This window comes from Notothenia rossii (assembly GCF_949606895.1).
Source record: "Notothenia rossii genome assembly, chromosome: 10".
NCBI lineage: Eukaryota > Metazoa > Chordata > Actinopteri > Perciformes > Nototheniidae > Notothenia > Notothenia rossii.
This window is the reverse complement of record NC_136908.1, coordinates 30,503,536-30,527,109: the sequence shown is the minus strand read 5'-3', so window position 1 is coordinate 30,527,109 and position 23,574 is coordinate 30,503,536. Positions and strand designations below refer to the sequence as shown.

General features: G+C 39.6%; 1 protein-coding gene across 2 annotated transcripts; it reads right to left on the bottom strand.

Annotated features, from left to right (window-relative positions):
• Positions 1-8,712: 8,712 nt before the first annotated feature.
• On the bottom strand, positions 8,713-16,255 carry LOC307022426 (uncharacterized protein). Of its 2 annotated transcripts, none has more exons than XM_079655237.1 (18): positions 15,973-16,250; positions 14,938-15,049; positions 14,676-14,808; positions 14,500-14,574; positions 13,936-14,331; positions 13,644-13,748; positions 13,303-13,535; positions 13,045-13,223; positions 12,362-12,455; positions 12,045-12,280; positions 11,713-11,827; positions 11,194-11,311; positions 11,024-11,115; positions 10,471-10,588; positions 10,272-10,373; positions 10,000-10,173; positions 9,358-9,534; positions 8,713-9,130 (listed from the first exon to the last, which is right to left on the bottom strand). In XM_079655237.1, the coding sequence occupies exons 2-18, from the start codon at positions 15,004-15,006 to the stop codon at positions 8,814-8,816; spliced, it is 2,733 nt and encodes a 910-aa protein (XP_079511363.1). In that variant the 5' UTR covers positions 15,007-15,049; positions 15,973-16,250; the 3' UTR covers positions 8,713-8,813. The 2 variants fall into 2 exon arrangements, with proteins under 2 accessions (XP_079511363.1, XP_079511364.1); XM_079655238.1 differs by having other exon boundaries at positions 9,018-9,156; positions 15,973-16,255.
• Between the last annotated feature and the right edge of the window lie 7,319 nt (positions 16,256-23,574).

Sequence of the window (23,574 nt, the reverse complement as noted above, 5' to 3'; positions counted from 1 at the left end):
CAGACAGCAGCATCCTTGCGTGTTGTTGAATCATCAGGGCCCCCCCCTCAGCGGAATACGGCAACAAGGGCAGCTGATAGGGAGGGGGAGATGCGGCCTTTCCTTCAAAGGTGGAACTGATGAATCTGATCAGAGAGAAGTAGACTCCTCTGCTGCCTCGAGAAGTCCCCCAGCCCGCTGATGCCAGCTTCCAAGTCGTCTGCTGTAGGGATGTCCGCGAGGTCCTTCTCCTCCAGTCCGCTGATGCCTGCTTCCAAGTCGTCTGCTGTAGGGATGTCCGCGTTGACGATAGCCAGGTCCATCCTGATGTCCTCCAAGGTCCTAGCCGCAGTGTTCCTCGCCGCACACTGGCTCCAGTAGTACCAGATGTCCCCCTTTGCTCCTCGGCGGACGGCATGAGATGTCCTCTGGGTCACTCTGTAGAGGCCGGAGAACCTGGGGTTGAGTCACGTAGGCCTGACGACCTTCAGCCAGACGAACTCCGCTGTGTCGGCCTCCTGCTCCTCGGGTCCCCCTTTTGGCGTCAGCAACCTGTGTGGAGAAATCTGATACCCACCCCTCAAGTCTACGCTCAGTGCTTCTGGGCCCTCAGGTGTTTGACCCACCGTTGGTAGGCCGCTTCAGAATTCTAATACTTGGCCTGTGTCAACAAAATAAACCCCAACATCTTCAGGTGAACTAAATAACATATCTCAATAGCTCTGAATTCCTGACAAGCATCTGTGTTATTATAAATGAAATCCTTGAGATCCCATTTAAAATCTAAATATACTATGAACTGCTAATGTTTCTGGTAAAGAAACACACTAATGTTATGGATTAAAAACAACTAAAATCATGATACTGACAAAGTGAATAATTTCCAGGCGAGACTGCTTCTACCTGTCACTGCTTGGATATTATCAAGCTGAAAAATGAATACAGAAATTCAACATACTGTCATCAAATGTCTTTCTATTATGACTTTAAATTAAATGTACATCCCCATAATGATCTAAACAGTCTATGGCTTTTACTTCTTTACCAGGCTAGTTACAAGATGTTGTCTAAATTAAATTCTATCTCATTACATTACTATGTTTTAACTTAGCTGTAATATGTTCTTTCTACATTTCAAACCTCAGTTACTTTAATACCTGTTGAAATATTACAAAATTGTTTTCATTATCACAGTTCACCTTCTCATTCTCATTCTGGAATTACCTCTCTCAGTAGCCCCTCGGCCACTGATTCTGCATCTGTGTTACCTGTTATAACTCAATCAATATTAGAAACATGTCAACATTAATCAAACATTATCTTATCCCCAGATAGGGAGCAGGTTAAATCTAAAACTGTCAATCAATGGTCAGATTGAACATCTGAGTTGGGGCGGCAGGTTTCTTCCAGTCCCTAAATGAAAATATCCCACACTCCCCCTTTTTACACATGTAAACATGTGTAATAAAATCCTGTATGGGAAGAAAACCTTCAGGTAACCAGTGGTTATAAGAAAATACCAAACATCATTCACAAAAGTACATCCATCATTTTTCACAGTAAACACTCCAGGGAAAATAAGTGTTCATTTCCAGCTGGCAGTCCTAAAAGAAACAGAATCTTTAGATTTTAGTTTGAGTTTTACATTTGCAAACCGCCAACTCCTGTGGGAATTAGAAACGGGTCACATGTGCATTTTTCCAAATGTGTGAAATCGTAGGAAACCTGTGTTTCCCATGGAGCTCCAGAATAATGTATTAGTCCAAAGACATGCTCGGTTAGTTATTGTTTTAGAATCATGCAGTTACACTGATCACATGCAGAAATTCATTCACACCCACACTGTCAGGTTGTAAAGTCAAGTTTGGTCAGCCCCAGAGTCAGTCATTGATAGTGCTTTTCTCAAGTCACACTGTCAGTCAGGGTCAAAGGTCATTCGGTCTCATTTTCATTGGCCATGTGTCGTGCTCTGCAGAGACTTTGATATTTCAGCATAGGCCAGTATCCTTTGTCTACAAAAATCAGTCATATATGGAGCGCCATCATTTATCAATTCACGATTACCACCTTAAGTCAGATATCTCTAACTTGTCATCGGGACGGCTGCTTCCCACATTTCCCGCAACTTGGTACAAACTCACTTCATAATAGTACTACTACTACTGCAATTTATTTACAACTAAGTAGTATTAAAATGTCTAATAAATCTAATTCAGAAACTTGTGTACATAACTATTATCTTAAGTCAAAACATCACTAGGATCTGTGTAGCTCTGCATTTCATAGCTCATTATACTCATTTATCTTCAATTCCGGTCTACTTAAAAACAATGTTAAACTCTTTAGCAGTGTGTGGAACCTTGGGTGTCCGAACATGCAACCATCACCCTTTACTCTATCAAGGATTAAAAACAGTTTCCATCCTAAAGCCCTCCTATGGTAATAACTATGCCACAATGGTGAAATCAATATTGTAACAAATGAGATCACTGCTTTATTCACACATGAATAAAAATCTCTTGAAGAATAATTTATTAATATGATGGAAAGATTGAAGAATATGGTTCTACACTGTGCTACTCCAAAACACCCCCTGCTTAAAGTGTAGTGCATATTTCCCTCGTGTCTCCCCCTTTAACCCTCAGTGTGTTTTTAGGATGATTTTCTCATTTTACATTAATAGTTTCCTCTTTACTGCTATTTTGAATTTACCAATCGATTAATTCATGGTTAATACCTCTTTTTATCTTTACTTATTTATCAAGTCAATTCAAGTTCTTTAAATGTGGTGTCTTCTATGTGCGTTTTGTGAATAAGTGTGTTTATGTGTAAACTCACTCATTCCCGTTTTCCTTTTCTCCTCCCCTGGTTGTCTCAAGCCGTGACCCCGACCTCCTCACTTCAAATCGACCATGCCAACTCCTCTGATTCTGTCTTCTCTTCAGTCCATCAGCTCTTGAATCCATCCGCTGTAACTCTTTTAGGCAGCCTTTGGCCCAGTCACATCTGCAGCCCACATCATGCCACTGTTCTTGCACTGCTTTGCATTCCATCTCCCCTTTACAGTCTCTCTGCTGCTTCATGGAGGGCGGATTCTGCTCTCATGTCCCCCACTCTGCTCCTGTGCCAAATCTCGTGGCTCAGCTTCATGCCCTGTCTGAGGGACTGATGAGAGTATTTCTGTATGTCAGCAAGCGGTTTGGTTCTGGATGCCTCAGGTGGAGACGGTTCAGCTCCGGTTCTCTGTCTGTTTGATGGAGAAGGAGGAGCCTCCTTTTGGGTTGGGTCTTTTGTCTAGTTTGGAGGGACGGGGTCGTAGCCTTTCTAACTCAGAGGGGGAGTCCAGGTCCCGGGACGCATTATCCATAAGAAATCTAGCACACTGAGATTGAATCAATCCAACCCTTTCCACTCTGTCTCTTTTTAATCATACTATCTGTCTTAGTTGCTAAATGCCATCTAAACAACACCATTAATGTCTACTAATGATATTACAAAAACTCCCTCTATAAATTGTTTCATCCATTGTTACATATCCACCCAACCTGATTCTTTCAGGAAACCATTTTCTTCCATAAATTGAAATACCTGTTTCAAGCATCACATATTTCACACACTACGAAAGAACATCTCCATACTTTCTCCAATATTTTAAATCCCACTGTTACTTAGAACAATAGTAAACCTGCAGAGCACACTGATCAGATCACAGTAATATACTTTGACTCAAGTGTAGGCCCATGTCTACTTTCCATTTTACTTATTACTTTTGGTGAATATTTATTTATATTGTCTAAATACCTTGTCTATGATGTGCAAAAAGTTAGAGTATAAAAATGTGTTTTTGTCAATGTATTTACACTCCACGGATTCTTGAGTTTACTCATCTCCTGGTGTTGTCGTTCCTAAAAATGTTATCAAACACAAAACTCCCACTACAACATTTATAGATAAATTGATCTAGCAAAATGAACTCTTTTCTAATTCAAAATGTGACAAAAGAACAATGATTTGTCTTTCACAAGATGGTGGTCTAACAGAATGACTCTTGACCTCATGGGGTCAAATAGATTTAGCCATGAGGCGGCTGACTTTAAAATGAACTGGGACAAAGAAACCACATGCATGTGGGTACATTATAGTCTAGAAATATAACACAAAACAACACGACTTAAAAATAATAACAATTCAAATGACTTCTGATGAAAAGCATGAAGAACAAAACAACTTAATCTACTCTCAATGTTCATGTACACCATCACTGTGTATTTAATCAGTAGTTACCGGTTGTATCCTTAATCAAACTATTTCACCATCTTCACTTATTTTAGGTTACTCATTCAACAATATGACATTCTCCCGAATAGTAGTTAACTTTATATAACTTTTACTCTCTATATTTTAGCAACAACCTTACTTTTCTCTCTCTCTCTCTGTCTACTCTCCAAAACATCTCATTTCTCCTGACCACAAGTTTCTCATAAATCACCCCTTTGTGTAACCGTGTGAGATGGCTGGAGTAAAACCTCGTGCAGGACCTCTGTCATGCTTAAACATTAACAGATTCCCTCTGACGAACTCACAAAAATCTTCTCTTTACTTTCTACTCTTTTGTTCCTGTATTTAATATAATTTTCCCCTTGGAATATAATTAAGTACAATCCTTTGTTAATGACAAATACCATGAAATTCACAACGCAATGCAACGGTATCAATCAGTTCTCAAAGACTATATTTAAATAGCAGCAAACCATTGTTTCTTATTTATTTCAATATATCTTCCACTTCAAATCACACCTTGATCTGTTAATTTTCTATGTATTTCACTCCAACTTCAGATCACTAGAGAAAAAAGCAAGCAGACACACTCCGGGCTGCTGCTGCTGCTCTCGAGAGGAAAAAGGGTGGGGGAACTCTCACAGACAAATACTGACACCCCTTCTCTCTCCCCTGCTGTAGCTCTCAGCCTCTCCTTTGGAAAAGGGGGGCTTCTTTCAACAATTAACACTTCTGCTATCCTTTTATTCAATTTTTCTGCTTGAACCCACTGTCCTCGTAAGCTCTTAACTCACGCTCCTCCCGTTGAAATTCTCCTTTCATTATGACTTCGTATCTATTCATCTGACTTAGGCTGTTTCTGTTACCAGTAAATATTCACAGACTTCATATCTATTGATCTGACTTACTGTCCTTGTTACCAGTAAATATTCACAACACACCAAAGGATATAGTGAGGCCCGGTCACTTCAGAATGACTTTCTGAAGTTTGCGTTACTCTCCTTTGGATCACTTATAACAAATAACTCATCTCCAGCCCCGTCGAGCTGTGGATTCGTTATTTTGGGTCAGTCTTATATGGAGACTTAATACAACCAACTGACTACTCTTAGACAGTCTAACTGTGGGGACTCAATACCACCACTTCCAAGCCAGGGACTTTAATACCCTTCTGGCCTGTCGGAACTTGATATCCGATTTTAACTGTGGGGACTCTTATACCTCCACTTCCAAGCCAGGGACTTTAATACCCTTCTGGCCTGCCGAAACTCAATATTCGGTTTTAACAACTAAAACACGCATTTGCATTGTTACTATAAAAAAAACACTGTAAACTTCGTCTGACAACCCTAAAATTTGGAATATGGTCAAATCACAGGTTTCGAATTAAATCGTGTTTGCTCACCTGGTAGCCTATTGTACAGAGCTCTGTTTGTAGTTGTCAGAAGAGGCCGAGATGTTTAGCCCTGGACTATTCCGTCCGCTTGCCGCTGGTGGTCTCTTCCCCGAAAACACCCCACTCAGAAACGTCGGGTTCACCATTTGTTGGAGATTTGGAGGATGTTGCAAACCAACCTCGTCTCCGCGTGTCGTTTGACAAGCTGGGTGAATTCGGGAGAAGAGAGGGATTAAGAAACACCAGAATACAAGTTAAACAATAATCCTGCTTTTAATGATATACAGTAACGATACAAAATACAAAGAAATCACGAAGCACTCTGCAGAGTACTCCGGGCTCAGGTTCTACCCCACGTGTGAGACAGGTCTCAGGAACGGCTGGTGAAAAACAAGAGCGCGAACCAAAGGAAAACACAGTCTTTCATACTAAAACACAGGAGGAGGAGGTGTACGTGCTTTCCCCCAGAGGTCATCTTATTGGCAGAGACGAACACATGGCCTGTCGCACCCAATCAGTGTGACACAGCAGAAGAAACCCGGAAACAAAAAGTCTCATTCAGTTTGACGAAGACCAGACACCTTTTGGTGTCTGGTACGAACCTGCTCTAAACAACAAGTTTCCTTATCTTATTTCACATCTTGCAGCCAGCACACACACATCTCCTTTATGGCCCTTGGTCCCTGAGTCCATCTTCCCCCCTCCTGACTGCCACACACAAGTTAAAAGTATGTTTTAAGATATGTTGTTATAGTTGGCTAAATATACGTAATACATGTTAATTACTTTCATATCAATAACAACGAGGAACACATTACCTATGCTCTTAAGCAGTATTAGAGATGCTTTTCACATAGTCAAACTTCTCAGGCTTACCTATGGCCCTTCCATTTGTTTGAGCTATTGTTCACATCTTTACTTCAAATAAAAGGTTTCACATTGTATATTTCCAGCTTCCTTTACACATACTGCTATTATTAACACAAAGTAACTAACCACACACCTCTATTGAAAACAAGTCGATTCCCCTGACAATTGACATGCTGAAACTCCTGGAATGCGTCCCTCCCCCACCTCTCTCGTCCCTGTCATAAAAAACTGCTTCCATTTCATATAGAGTAATGAAAGATGTTTAAGCTAATTTCTCCACAATGTTTGTAGCCATTTAGTACCCACACATGAAAGAATAAGAACAGAGGTATAGTTGACCAGTAATCATGTAGCATTTATATTTACTTCAATGAAAACACATACACATCTGCTACAAGATTGTGCCACGCACCCATCCTTCTTTTACGAGGGAAGCATTCCAGCGTCTGGCACTATTCCCAAATATGGAGATCTCCTGCTCCCATCCTTCTCTAAACACACAGAATTCACCTCAATATATTGGGAGAGGAAAAGATACTTTGTCCCTTCAAATTTAACACACATGAACATATATAAGGTGACACCAAAATGAATATACCAGATTTTACTTTCCTGTCATACCCCGTTACTTTAATCCTTCAAATAATTCAAATAATCCTTCAGTGTTCAAAGAAGAATGACAACACTGTAGATCACCAACACTATGGTTTATTTTTTATTCACAGGCAAGTCAACGTTGTCGCAGTAAAAGTCCCAAGATAGCTCCTGGTGCAATAAAATGTTCCCTTGCAGTGTTTTACTATTATGTCTGATGTTTCTCTATTAATATTGCTGCTGCATTAATGTGTATGTTGCATCATGTTACTGCTGTAGATGTGTTTCCGAGCCGCTCCGATTACAACGAGAGTTACAACGAGAACGTGACGTCATATTTACAATAGAAGGATCCTTTCTAGCCATAACCGAGGATCTTGCCTACGTCTGTTTCCGGTATTGTTTTTGACGGATGTATTTTGTTATACACACATTCCTTCACATTTAAATTAAAATGTACATTAAAATATTTCATGAGGCTTTCTAAAATGTTTTAAAATATAACTACGGTTCGAGTTGAAGAGTTTATAAATTAACATGAACCGAAGCTGTTGCCTGGTAACGCAATCGTGCAACGTCACGTCCGTTAATTCCACATCCACACACATCGATTTAATAAATGAATATAGCCTTTGTATCTGCTAAAAGAGGTGCCGACCAGCTGGGGCAACAGAAAATTGGCGAAATTGAGTGTGACTATTACAAATGAAATCATTATTATATTAATATTGATAATAATAACAACCGACCGTCGGGGTAGCATTTGCTTGGCATTTCCGGGTATATCTCCACTGGTTGGGCCACGTTAACAATACTGTGTAATTGTCACGTTTGAAGGGACGAAATCGTGACAGCTTCACGTCTCCCATCATGGTAAATCGTCACATGTTCACGTCTTGCCGTGATACCGGGTTGTGCTGACCATGTCCATGCCTTTATGACAACAGTGTACCAATCTTCTGATGGCTACTTCCAGCAGGATAACTCACCGTGTCACAAAGCTCAAATATTCTCCAACTGGTTTCTTGAACATGACAATGAATTTTACTCAAATGTCACAGTCCACAGTCATCAGATCCAAATCCTACAGTGCACCATTGGGATATGGTGAACGAGAGATTTGCGTCATGGATGTGCAGCCGACAAATCTGCAGCAACTGTGTGATGCGATCTGGTCAATATTGAGTGAAATCTCTGAGGAATGCTTCCAGTACCTTGTTTAATCTATGCCATGAAGACTTAACGCAGTTCTGAAAGCAGATGGGGGTCCAACCCATCCTAGCAAGGTGTACCTAATTAAGTGGCTCGTGAGTGTATTACTTAGCTCAATTTGTATTGTTAGTGTGTGTCTGTAGGAGTAAAGTCTAGACACATTCTTTGGATGTAAGCATTGGCTAATTAAACAGATCATGATTAAATGACATGATGATAATAAGGGTGATCACCAAAACCTTATACCAGGGGTGGGGAACCTCTGGCCCTCGAGGTAACTCGGATCTGAAGGTGACTGATAACTGCTAATGGCATTTACTTGAATACCAGACATAGTAAATGCAAAGCAGGATCATATAAAAAAAAAGGTAATAAACAAGCCATTCAATCGTAATACTCGTTTTAATACGTTGACATGCATACAACACAATAGACTTGTTAAGTCCTGTTCGTTGTCCTGTTTGTTGTCCTTATCACCGTCCTGTTAGTTTTCCTCATCACCGTCCTCATCACCGTCTTGTTCGTTGTCCTCATCACCGTCCTCATCACCGTCTTGTTCGTTGTCCTCATCACCGTCCTCATCACCGTCTTGTTCGTTGTCCTCACCACCGTCCTCATCACCGTCCTGTTCGTCGTCCTCATTACCGTCTTCAATGTCTTCCTCCATCATGAGAAAAGACGAGTCAATACAGCTGTAGGTGCTGGTGACTCTGCTCAGTTTCTGCTCCAGAAGATATTGATGGTGTAAAATACAGCAGTGCAGTCCCCTGTATCCCTCTTCTGTTATATCGCTTGGAGAAACTAAAATAAAAAGACAAAATGACAGTCTATGTAAGGCAACTTTTAGTTAGCATTGATGTTGGTTCCATATAAGCAATTTGAATGTTTAACTCCGAGGCTGTATATTAGCTAAAAAGATTTGTGATTCAGAAAAAATGCAATCATTACAGATGCTATTCAGTGATAGACATTTGACACTGGGAGGGGGGCAGTGGCAAATGTTATAAATCGGTATTTGTGGAACATACTTTGGTTTCTGATGTCGTCTTTTGTCTGATGAAGGAGGCGGTCCAGTTTGTCCAGTGCCTGCCTCAGATTTTGACAATGCTGGGTCATCTCCTTCACAATGATGACTTTCTCCTCTTCCATACGCCTGACCAGCATAACCTGGTCAAAAAGTCGCCTCTTTGTGCGCAGGTTCACCACTATAATGGAAAAAACACAAAATATAACAACCACAATGGTAAGGCTAATAAAACAAATAATATCAGTTTGTATTCAATCTTTTTTAATTAAATTGACCAAAACCTTAAAATCTGGTAAAAAAAAATTCAACCTCGCCGCTTGCTGAATTTTTTCAATTCTGTCTATGTTGGCAGAATTACATTCAGTATGTCTTGAGATTCAACATTAGTATGCAGTTCAGGGTGGTCAGGAAGGGTTTTACTGTTTCCATAGATATGCCTGTCCCAGTGAGACTAGACTATTAAGACTTGATAGGGCAACATCATACAGACCTTTCAATATAATTATTTTAAAATGATTTGTTGTGATCATGATGATTTGTGACACCTATGTTGATAGCTCTGTGTTACATTGGTGATTGTATTCTAGTACTTCAACTGAATTTATGGAATATCTAGGGCAAACAAAAACAAGTTGTTTCTTACCATCTCCTTGCGCCTCCCAGGGCAGAATGACATCCTCAGACAGACCGCATGCTGCTTCTGTGTCAATTTTCTCTGAACAGGCATCAATGGTGTTGTACTGCAGTATCCTCTCTCTGAGTTTCTTCTTGAGCTCTGTCAGTCTTCTCCGTTTGCGTTGCCTTGTTTGGTTGCTGTCTGTAAAGTAAAACAAAATACAAATAAACTAATATTAATAATACAAACAACAACAACAAGAAACAAATATTGTTTCTAGATAACGTAATAATAAATACCATTTTGTCGATAGAGGTCGTGTTTCTTTCTTCGGAGGGAATAAATAATTTCATCTATTTCTCTCTGGAGCTCCTCTTGGCTACTCTGGGCTCCATGTTTCTCTTGAAAACAGAAACAACAAGGTGTAATCATAAAACATGAAGCCAAATGTTTGGAAATATGGAACCAAATCTATACCACAGTGATCATATAACATACCAGTGGCTGCCCATTGCTTGACCTCCAACACCCACTGCTCCGTGTCCTCCAGGGAGATGTTCAGCTCTTGCTTGAGACTCTCAAGATTGTCCACTTCAGTTTGTGCTCTCTGTGTAGTCTGGTTAGAATGTTTAAAAGGAAAAAGTGAATATGCGTTCCAGTTGGTTGAGAAGGTTGTTTTTTACTGAATTCCTTTATGCACATTAACTGACCAGACAACAACATGAAATGCTAAACACCTTCTCTTCAAGGTTGGCAAGTATCACCTTAGTTTCCCTTTTTTTTCAAGATCAAGCAGGATTAACATTATTATTATTATTATTATTATTATTATCCAGAAATTCAGATGAATCAACCTATAGTGCTTTATTAAAAACAAACAGAACAGAGACTCTCTTGGCAGAACAGTGTGCCATGGCAGCACCATCATAATGAAATGATTGCAGAATACATTCAATTCAACAACATATAGCTAAGGATGGTGTTAAATTACTACAACAACAAACTCGGATAGTCTTAATATACATTTTGAAATGCAGCATGGACGTCTTACTTTGACAAATCTCTTTGAGAGTGTCTTGTGGAGATTCTCCACCTTCCTGTGGTTCCATTGAATAGCCAGCACGGTTATCATATCTGCTCTAGCTGTAAACACAAAAACATGAAAATTCATGAGCTTTACAATGTGGCACTACTTAAAACTATTTGTTTTCCTCTACCAACCTGATTTGGTCATGTATTTTGTTGTCAGAGCTGCCCTTGAGAGGAAGCTGTTAACCTGTTCCACTTCCTCGCCGACAGTATTTCCAGCACCTTCCTGGCTTCTGCCACCCCACTTCACCTGCTCAGAATCATAAACAATGAGATCTAGCTATTTAGTTCAATATTATAATTTCTTGTACTGTACATCTTTAGTTATCATCAGTGTCAGGAGCAATTTCAGAAAGTTAAAATGTTCTGATATTGAATTATGCTTTGAACTACAATGTCACAACTGCAGTTATTTGAAGCTCTATTCATTCATTATTTCTACAGTGCGGATATATTTACTAAAATAAACATAATGGGTTTTGGAAGCCTATCCTTGTGACAGTCTCTTTTGTAACAATTTTGTCAACATTTGTAACTATTACAATTATTCCACAGGCTTGAATAGAATATACTACATGATATTCTTATGTGCACTACAATTTCTAAAACATTTGAATCTAGTGACACAAATGTTTAACTTGCATACTGTACCTCGCATTTGCCTGTGTGGGCCTTGGCGTGCATTACAGAGAGAAAAGGTTTCATCTCTGTAAGTGGTTGGAGCTCAGGCAACTTTGCTGCCATCTTCTCCAAATAAGGCCAGTACCTGTAATGACAAAATCAATTAGCTTTTCCAGTTGCATGATGGCATAATAGTAAAAAGATAAACCAGGTCCTTAAAATTACCAGTACAATCCTTGTAACCAACATCAGCATTTATCCAAATGAATGTTTTTTTTGCTTTACATCTACTGGATGTGCAAGAATTAAATAGATAACACGTTTCCCACAAACACTTCCAATTTTGCAATAGTTATAACTACCTGCAGGCAACATCCATACAAAAGAATGTTGCATTCGCAACTTCAGCCAGCTCCTTCTGCAGGAACATTGGGTAGGCATATATTTCACCACGGTAGTGATTTAGGCCTTGTAGTAAGATGCCATGTCTGCACACAGCTATTTGCAGTCCTTCCTCATCCACCTTGGCCCTGGACTTGTGTGAGGTTTCTCTGCAAGCTGTGAATGTTGCCGGTCCACAAACATCACGACCACTTTTCTGAAATAGACACAATCTGTTACATTTAACCCTGTGCTAAGAAAAATAAATAAAGGGTTAAGGGATTGAATAGATTCTTACAATCGTCATCTGGCTCCTGATTTTGTCGACAAAGGCAGACACTTTACTGTCCTGGGCAATGAACAGTCCATCAAATAGAGACGGTTCATCTGTCCTGCGAAATTCGAGAAAGACATTGTAAGCAACATTATCATACATACATAAGTTTGATTGTGTCCTCTATTTAATGTGGCCAATTTGCTTTTGCCATAACATTTTCATAAATGTGGAAAAGGTCTTTGTGAATTTGATCTGTAATTCTGTGTAAAGTCTTTTGCCACCATTATTTAACATTAGTGAAAAGTTTACTGACTTCTTGTAAAAAGGTAAAAATAAAAGTACATCCTTTATATTGATGGGCATGGAATAGGGCAGAGGAAGGCATAGAAAAAGGTTCCTGGGCAATTTAATACATTTTTCATGAAGCGATTATATCCAAAACTGGTTCTTAGCTCCAACATATCCAACTAACGTCAACCATTTAACATTTTAAAGTTGAGTTAACTTTACAGGCGTCATATATAATAATGTTTATGAATTGGATTTATATAATTATGTGTAATTTCAAACCAACTATTGTTTTCTGATGGTCTACAAACTTTGGAAAAAGAAATTGCAGAGTTGGGGAAAGTTAGACATTTCAGCAAAGACATTCAGCTTAGTCAATAAAACAACAACTAAAATGAGAATATGATTTCACTGACCCTCTGGACTTCTTGAAGCGATAATGCTTTCTATTGCCATCTACAGCAATAGCCAGCATGTCAGGTGTGCATGCTGGGCATTTAAAGGGCTCCACCAGGCATAGATCTTCTTGTCTGTAATTACAGAAGGCAAACTCCCGAAAGACTCTGTGGAAGATATCGCTACAGATTCTGCCTGTCTGGAAAAAAGAATGGTATTCATTTGGTTAATTAAAAGTTTGGTATTCAAAAATCTTGAAAACCACATTTTATTCTTACCCTTCCTGTGGAAAACGATCGATGTTCAAGCATTTTTATAAATACTTGCTGGGATAATGCTGGGCTGGCCAATTTCATTTGCTCGAATGATGTGAACACATCAAAGTTAAAAATAATTTTGCAGCTGTCGGTTGCTGGCCAGTATTTGTATCCCAGCAAGTCACCTATGCTCGGGGACCATTTGGCGGAACAAATTGGGCAGCACACAGAAGGCAGACGAACGTTGTATGGACCTGAGAAAAAATATAAATGTGCAATTTGACAGCTATCTATGCAATGTAGGACAAAAGTATAATAGTAATCCTGTATTTCTGCTTGATCGTCTTCTGGTGGCAACAAACCATTGATAGTCACCAACACGGTCTGCTTTCCTGGGATGATGGTGAAATCTTGGCTTGGACCACAGAAGCAGATTTGGGATGGCGGAGGAATTGGAAGCAGACACACTGCAGCAAAGACAATTTCAGAGATTCATATGCATGTTAGGACATGTTAGGAAATGTAATCAATACAAATTGAGACATTTTAACTGTTAAAGCAAACTTCCGACATGGTGAAAATGATGCCGCTGTATATGTAGTGCACATTAGGAAACCATGGTAAGGGAATATGTAATACCTTATTTGAACCCACCTTGTTCACAGAGTCCATATTGGCCACTTTCATCCACAACCACTAAGGATGTGGGAGGAATAGGTCTGTAAAACCCATCAAACATGGCTTCCCTGTCATGGAAGACATGTTTACCATGGATAATAGGGTCACATGCCGGACAAAGAAAGGGAGTTCCTGGTGGAACACAGTCCAAGCACCGGACCACAGCATCAGCAGTTTTGCATTGGAGACAGGAACGTGTAGTGACAATCTCTGCAGCCAATTTCAAATTAAGGAGCTCTGGCATTGCAGCTCTGAATTTTTGTTCACGTTTCAACTGTCTTTGGGTCCATGTTGATGCAGTGGGTGTTTCTTCTGATGATGCAGGGACAGTGAGAGAACCCAACAGGTTTCTCAGTGTCTGAAGATGTTGATCTAAAATAACAAAATATAAAACAAATCATGGAATTTAGTTTAATTTAAAAAAGATATTCCATACATGGCTTTTCACTTTACAATGTATCATGAACAAAGCTATTACATACTACAAACAATTACCTACATTTCAAGTTGAAGGATAATTTAAGAATTCATTGTGCATACCAAGACTTGGGACCTGTAGAGGAATCTCATGTGTCTCCTCGACCTCTGGGGACTTCTGAGAGCTGGAAGGTTTAACTGCATAAAACAAAGTACGAATTTATGGGAAACATTATTGAGGACCGACCAACGACATTAAAACTTAATGAAACACTAGAACTAGATTATATTTTACAGACCAGATCGATTCTTATTCCAATGTTGGGCTATAATGTTCCCATCCAGGTCCCTCTTCCTCCAGGAAACATTTGATCCTTGCGTTATTTTCTTTGGTATCTTCTGTATCTTCGGTTTCTTTGGTTTCTTTGGTATCTTAATATATAAATATATAAAAGAGATTATATATTTCCCTTAATTGTTGCACACACATCTTTGTAATGTGTGTGTCTGTTATCATTTGAGTAAATGTTATAATACATTTTTGGATAATGTTGTACTTGCCTTATTTGCCAACTCATCTGCGAGGGCATTCCCTATCTCTAGCCATTCATTCAGTTGCTTGGATGCCATTTTTAAGTGAGGATAAAAAGGGCAACAACAAACAAAGGATGAACTGACATACAGGGAGGGAGAAAAACAAAACAAAAGACAAGAAAACGAGAGGGGTGAAAGAGAGTAGGAAGAGGAATATGGCTCTGAAAAGAACCGTTGATTTTTTTATGATAATAGGCTACTTCATATAATTGAATTGATAGATGACCTGAAAAAAACCAAACAGATGAACTCAGATTAGCTGTGCTACCATGTAATTTAATTGTTGCTTCATAAATAAGCATTCGCCAAAATAAAACTACAGGCACCAAAATCAATCAAGTCCCAGGTAAATCAGTAATTACAGGGAAATATATTTCTCTTTTTAACTAGATGTGATGCTTTCACAAAACTTAAGTTGAATTAGCGAATGTTTAAAGTAGTAAAACAACTATGACCTGATGATATTCAAGTTTTGAACTTACCCTAACTATCATTAATGCAACATGTTAGGTGACATTTCGAAGAAAGAAAAAGTGTGTGCATTATAAAAAGCGCCATGTAAATGTCAACTATTATTATTATTATTATTAAAGTGCCATTTCCTTTCGCATTGTTTACGTTCATATCATGTCCTGGTCTGGTTAGCTGAATATACATACTTTTGCCATTGTTATGTGTTATGTCACGTGCTACCAAGGGTTTTGTTTTTAGGCAAGATTTTAGCTCCTTTTGTGCGAAGGAGAAAACTCTCCCTACAACTTGTTGTAGACGAACCTTCTTATATTGCAATACATATCCGTTAGCGCATATAAGCTAAGCGCTAAGCGCTAACCTTTACAGCCATGCTATTGCTAACAACATGCATTCGCCTATACTGCCTATGCCACGGGCCAGCCCTAAAACGTAAAACTGAAATATCGTGGTTAAACATGCTTAGTAGAAAAACGACAGGATTAATTAAAAGCGTAAACAAATCAAATGAAATACAGAAATCAGATTTACCACTTGTAAAGCTCTGACGCTCTTTAACAATCCTTCTTCTTCTTCATCTTCTTCTTCATCTTCATCTTCTTGGCTCGTCGCACTTTTATTGATGCGCAAGGTTAAAGTTCACGGGATTACGATCGTGACAAAACGTGACAAAAGGTTGTAATAAACTGCTGCTAGAAATGAATAATGGGAAAGCTACGTGGCTATGGGTCGTAATATCGTGATCAACACTGCTTAAACAATCGACCTATTTGGTCGTTTTTTGTAGGAGGACAGGCTGGCACTACACTATGAAGTTCCCCTTTAAACACAGCCCCGGTCTTCTGACGGGGTCTATCTATGTACTGGCTGGAAAATGTTGGGCCAGTCTCTGTCGCTCCGTCACAGTTCTCCCACTAACAGTCACTCTCTAGTTCTGCTGGGTTCTTGATGACTTCTTCACTGGTTTGAGACAAGCGACCCTATCGGACACCTCCCTTTGTAGCCAGACTTCACCACAGCAGAATCGAGTTTCTGTTTTCAGGTCTGGACAGCTTCACGTCAGGTGTATCGCCGCCCCTTGCATATTTTGGGTGGAAGCCCGTCTTCTTGACCTCACTAGTTGTGTGGACACAATCGTTTTCTGTGTGGGGGAACAACATCACTTGTAATCTGTATCCTTCTCATAATTACAAAAATAGTCTGCTAAATGTTCTACTCTGCTACTTCTAATTGGTGGATGCTCTGTGTAAATGCAAATTCAAAGCAAAAGGAGCAAATTGAATTTGCATTTCACGAAATGGCGATTGCCCTGTCTTTGTTTTTCCACATGTGGGGTGTAAACAAGATGGCACCCGATTATTTCGCACTCTGACCTGTAGACAAAGAGATTTGTCCATGCGGCTCTCAGGTGGGAGTTTAAACAATGGCGAGGTGATCTTTAAACGAACCGTAACAAAGTAAACCACTGGTGTGGTATTATAAACCCTGAAATCCAAGCCAAAACAACGCTTAGTTTAAAATAACAACATTTCTATCTAGTTTACTATGAAAAAATGGGCTTTATCTTATTGATATCATCACTTAAAGTTAGGGACCCTTACGCACTAGCTATAAACCTGTTCACGTAATATTTGACTTTATAGTCGACTATGGGCTTTATCTTATTGATATCATCACTTAAAGTTAGGAACCCTTACGCACTAGCTATAAACCTGTTCACGTAATATTTGACTTTATAGTCGACTATGGTTAACTGTTGCTATTTGGACACGCCAAACCGGGACCAATATGGAGACCTATCAGCCACTGATAATAGACCGTCGTCTTATTACTGCACTGCTGTTGTAATTCCGATTACCGTAACCCACCCGCAATATATTTTTTTAAACAGAACAGTTTTAACCACTGATAAAGGCTTAGACCTTAACCAAGCCTTTCTTGAAAAGGACTTTCTTTAAAGCACTGACTTCGGTCTTAACCCTGAGTTGATTCACTATGCCCCGCTGGTTTTCACTTACTCGGCCCTTAACCGATTCGCTATGTCTCCAGATCTTAACAAAAATCGTCAAATGGGCTATATACCCTTACGTCATAGGCTAACTAACTATTAACGTAACAAGAGACACCTATGTGAAAGCAGCAAGGCACCTATCCGAAGTACAATGTCCACACACTATATATTTAAAATTCAACACCCACACGTGGTTAATAGCATGCAGGGTTAATGGAACAAAAGAAAGTGTGAACTCACCCTGCTTGTGACAAAACAACGCCTCGTGGTTTTAGAGTGATTATTTTATCAATTTGGGTTGTTTTAACATTAAAATGCACAGCTATTTTCAGGATCAGCCGGCTGCCGTCAAACACACTAATCTAACTTTGCCTAGTTTAACTAGTGAAGAATCTTTGTCATAACAGGCATCTTCTTACCGATTGATTTGAGCTCTTGTGTGTTGAATGGCTGCAAGCGTCTCCAGGAAACAGCCGGTTGGTTTTCTCTCCTCGGTCAGCGGGATCACGTCAGGGAATTCACCAGATTGTTAACTGTGTTCGTTATTCTCCCGACCAGGAGAGAAGCTTTAAAAGGAGACTAAATGGAGTCTCTGTGAAAGTTCAATTAGGTACTTTAATTAAAAAAGGCGCGGGTTGGTCACAAGCATGATATTGTTCAGTCAGACAAACAGCTGTGATCCGCTCCTCGATAGGGAAGAGAAGAGCCTGGATCTCTCCTCCGGTGCTGTTATATATCCTCTGCTGGCTCCTCCCCGCCAGCCGGCTCGCCTCGTCTCCAATGTCCGTTATTGCATTTAAACAGAGGATTGGTTCTTTTCACATTCAATATATGCTTAACACGCCTTTTCTCCTCATATTCTCTTTCATCACTTTTCATTTAACACATTCTAAACGCTGTAATCAATACTCTAAACAATACTTCTCGGCTCGTTTGGTTTCCGGTCATTCAGGATGTTGTCACATGCTACTCTCGTCTGTAAACAATAATGTATTCAAATAAACTGTACCTTCATTTAATATTCAGCATGGTAGTATCTCAACATCTATAGTTGTAGTGTTAAATCAGTAGGCTTCGGTTTGCACCACTCCATATCATTTCGCTACTAAATTCACCTATTCAGGAAATCGTATATTAGCCACATGCTAAATGCTAACCGTAGATGAAGGATTTTCAGAATAAAAGCTTAACTGCTTGTGCATAAGAATTTCTGGTTTTTCAGTATAAAAGAGCATTAAAACTGACGGCATGTTTAAAATACATTTCTCCATTAAAACATTGATTTTAATTTCTAACAATGCATGGCTTCCTTCTGCAGGTAACGGGGAGACGCGCTCTGGCGGCGGTCTCGTTCAGGATCGGAAAATACAATTTCAATATTTTGCACACTTATTCCACTTATTCCTAGTGTGCCACTGGTTACGGTGCCGCGTGCCAATGCTGGCACGCGTGCCAGGGGTTGCCGACCCCTGCACTAGATACACACAGCAGCCTGTGAGCAGTATTAACAGTGTGTATGAATATGCTAAGATATATAAAGTATGAAAACGGTAAGTAGTCCAAGTATAGTATAAAAATATATACATATTAATTTCATGATGATAAACATTGTGGAACAATGATGAAAAATGTGAATGGAAGTGGCGAGGTAAAACTGACACAAAACAACAACAAACTTTTGCCGAGCCAATTGGAGAGTTTCATCACCAGCACGTGGTAAAAACCACCAATGAGCGCTCAGCTCGAGATACCAGCGAGTCGTTTCCCATCAAGCATTTCGCTTCCGCAGCCCGTGGAGAGGAAGTGCGCCGCCTCTCCGCGCCTCGCTCTCAAGGCTGCGGGCGTCTTTGTCCCACGAGATTTCAACGTCTCATGTAGGCGAGCATCCAGAGCAAGTCGGACAAAATTACTAACCATCATGCAACGCACTAGCAAGACGTTGATTGAAATTGCGAAGGTCTGCGCAGGTCTCGCTTGTCTCAAACAAGCCTAAGATTAATCAAACTATTGTTCGTTTATACATTTTAAGAATGGCGTTTATCTTTTTTGAGAATTAGTTCTTATTTTATTTTTATTTATTTGGGTCTACAACAGATGATACAAATGTTTGTGTCAGTAAATGTGTACTAACACAGAGGCGGGGTGTCTGTGGAAACAACGGGGACAGAGTTGGCTGCTGTCAGATGATCAGCTGTGCAGCGTCATCACAAACGGACGTCGCTTCACGTGACGCTCCGGAGGAAAGGACGTCCCATTGCTCTTAAAACTAATTTCCCTGCTTCTCGTGGTTTCCTTGCCTCTCTCCATGCTTCCCTGGTGGGAGGGACTAGTCGCAGGGAAACGGTGCAAGTGAGGGACGCAAGGAATCCATTTAACCGAAGTGAGAAAGGCCCACAGTCACGTGATCTCCAAATTTCTCCCTGCAGAAAAAAAAACATGGCCGACATTCGTTTTATTCTCTGTGGAAAATGCCTATTTTAAGTTTAGTTTGGCCATTAAAATGTGTTTTGATGTCATTTGATGCGAGAAATATGAGTTGTTATGTCAGATTATGTGTGCAGTGGATGTACATGATCTTTAGTTTGCTAGTTATTACGAAGATTACTTCAGGAAATTGTGTCCATTCAACGTTTTCATTGTTACCAAGGTGGTTGCTAGGGACGCTGCTAGATACGTTATTTTCCCCTGTGCAATTCTCCATTTACTCAACAATAACACATAACTAGAGAATGCAATTCCTGAAGAAATTGCTAGTGGGAATGCTTTATGCTGAAAAGCTGACGCTAAACTGCTATGCTGAAATGTAATGTGTAAGAAGAAAGTGAAGAATTTAGATTGAAATTAGACATGAACACTGGGGGCTTGAATGTGTGATGAGAGAAGAAAAGAAAGTAAAAAGGCTTGGAAAAGCAGCAGAATATTTGAACTGCAAACCTCTGAACTAACTTGATGGCGAATGATCTGTCGCCATGGCAACGGCATTTGACGACACCCCATAATACGCTTAGATGCGTTGATGGCTGTATCGTTACCAAACCTGTGAAGTTTTGGTGCTGTTTGGAGTACTTTCACTGCTATCTGAAGTCTGCTGCTCTGAGCATGTCAGTTGGAGTGATGACATCATCGTGTTCCATTACACAGGTGTTTGTATTTGAGCTAACGAGGCGTCCAGAGATCAAAGGTTTCCATTGTTCTGAATGAGATAAACCTCTTACATGTGAACGTTTTGTGGAAGAACCGTAACAGATATCTGTGAAATTTCAAAACGTGAAGCATGTCAAGGAAGTTGAGTATCTGAAGTGTAATTTTTGTGTAGTTTCCGGTTAATAATGTGGCCTTTTTGGCAGTTTAACTAAAGGTGTGCGGCTGCTACCATGAGGAAATATCTGCCTGAAATTACAATGGGGTTTAATGGAGGAATGTTTAACGTTTTTGTCACTTCATGCCCTCAAGAGGCATTTTGTTTAATTATTTTTGCTTAATTATTTGTCATTTTTCAAGCTACGAGATGTTTTCCTACATTTGTCATGAAACATTATGTCTCAGGAATGTAGGGTTTGGGAATTATGGAACGGGTCTATCCGAAATAAATGGGTGAAAATAGCTTGTGCCCATAATGGGCAGCATTAATACCCACATGACAGCTAAGGTCAGAAGAGCTTTATTTAACAGCTGGTCTTAAGTCTGTGACCCCTCCTGTTGTTCATTGATAAGCCTGAAACATGCATTTATAAAGGTTCAGAGGCAAATTTTGCAAATATGGCAGTAGCCATCGATCATCTTAAAAGTCCCATGTCATGCTTTTCCAGTTATTACCCATCCCCTTGTGTTTTATGAAGGTTTTTCTCCATGTAAACGGTGTGCAGAGTCAAAACCCTTAAAGTACACCCTGTAGCGAGTAAAACTCTAACACAGAAAATACCTCCCCAAAACGCCTCGTTGGTGAAAGTCATCATCCATTTGATTCTTCCGGGTACGTGCTTACCAAGTGGCAAACTCTGGGGAATAGCCGGGATGCCGATACGGAAGTGCCACACACTGCAGTTCATATATTGGCCGATAGGCGATGGCTGCAGAAAGGAGCAATTTCCATAGACCCCCATGTTAAAATGCCCAATTTTACAGCAGAAAAAAACATGTTTCTACCCCTGGCTCCATACATTTTATTATCGATATAGTTAGATTCCACCTTCATGATTATAGATCTGTGAGTGAATTTTTTTCTAACACGACCCTTTTATTTATATTAGGTGTTAAAGTTTTTGCATAAACTAGGGCGTGGTCACATTGAGTGACGGCTCTGTGAAGTGACTGCTGCTGTTAGCTTCTTGTCTCTCTGCTCCGTGAAGCTAAAGGCACTCTGCCTGTTCAGTTGATCCAGGAAACACTACTTGACCCCGGCCGTGGTTGTTTGTTCTTCATGCTTATATATCAGACTATTGTGACTCACTCTGCGGTTAAAACAGACGGTGCATGAATGCGGTTTTGCGGTAAGTTACATTTTATTGCTTTATTTATGTGTTAATGATTTTAATCAGCTACGTAATGAATGTTAAGGGTTAGCGTGTAAGCGAGTGGTAGCTACATCGGTGCTAACGATGCTAATCGTAGCCTACAAGTTAAAATCATAGACTTCACTGTATATAAAAAAGGTTAAAACGAAATAGACAAGTGTTAAGCGTTAAGTGGGATAATACTGTAGAACAAACGTCTTCTGTTTGAGGTTGATAAAATAAGGTCATCCTTGTAACTTAGAGATATTTTATTATGTAGGTAGGAACTGTATGCATCGCTAAGGTTAATTTAAATTGGCTATGTTCAAGTATGTAGACAAGCTAAGGTCGAAATTGTGTATGTGAAATCAACCTCACAATAAGATGTGGGTATATTACAATTATTAATGTCATATTTCAAGATGATTGCTTAGATATTACAATATGGTTGGTTGAGCTGGAGTTCATTATTGAGCTTACACGTTAACGTCAGTCATATCTGAAGAACGAACCCAAACCTTGTTGTTTTTATTAATTGCATTACCAAATTGATATCCGCTCATTTTTGAGCTGCTCAACTGTTTTCCTGACTGTTTGATCAGCCATGTTGGATTTGGGTCCACTGACTGTTTGCAGTGTGGTATTTTATATTTTCACAGGTCACTGTTTTCACTGTTCCAGCTTACAGCCCCGGTTTTTTCACTGTCAAGCCCTTGGGTATTTTCGCAGTTTCCCAGCTTGAAAGGGATGGTACATTCCATAGGAGGTTTTCACTGGGTTTCACTCATACAATGACCACAACTTTGTTTTCTTTTGAGTTCTTCTTTACTTTAGTTTTTGCAGTACAGCATATGTAGCAAGGTTGTAAGGTGAAAAAAACCTTAAATGAAAATAATTACTGTAAATACAATGTACATTAAATAATAAATGCAAAAATACATGCTTTACATATATTTTTTACCACTTGTGAATATTGTTTTTCCTTTTAGTGTATTTTTATGAATTATGCTTTTAAACAGTTTTTAACTTATGCAGTCTCATTAAAAATGCTAATATAATAGACTGAATTTTTAGCAGCATTCAAACCGTTTTTATCAATCTACATCTCTCAATAAACAAATCACATTCGTTTTTAACTTAACAATCATGCTGCTTTAGTTTGAGGACATCAAACAAACAAATGACACTGAACTAGAACGTACATTCTATACATTCTACGGCAAGTTGTAAACTCTTCTATAAACACACAGTTCGTCTCTCACCGGCCGCCTCTCCAGCTTTTTATGGCTGCACCAGTTCTGCTTCTTTCTCGTTTCTTCTGCTGGTTCGTTGCTGCTGCTGGACGGACGCTCTTTAGTTTGTCCCTCTCCAGCTTTGATTACCACTCTCCCTTCAGGTGCGGTGCTTTTAAAGGTGCAGCGACGCTGATTAGGGAATGATTACAGACAGCTGCCACTCTGTCAATCAGCCCAACTTTTTAACCCTTTGCTCTCCTGTGGATTCTCCAAGTTGACTTCACACCTACACATCAGTTAAGTTGAGGGTTTTTTCCATGCAAAATGTTACATTTAGATGTTAACAAGCAATATGATTTTGTCAGCTTTCTAATTTAATGTATTGAAGGCAAAT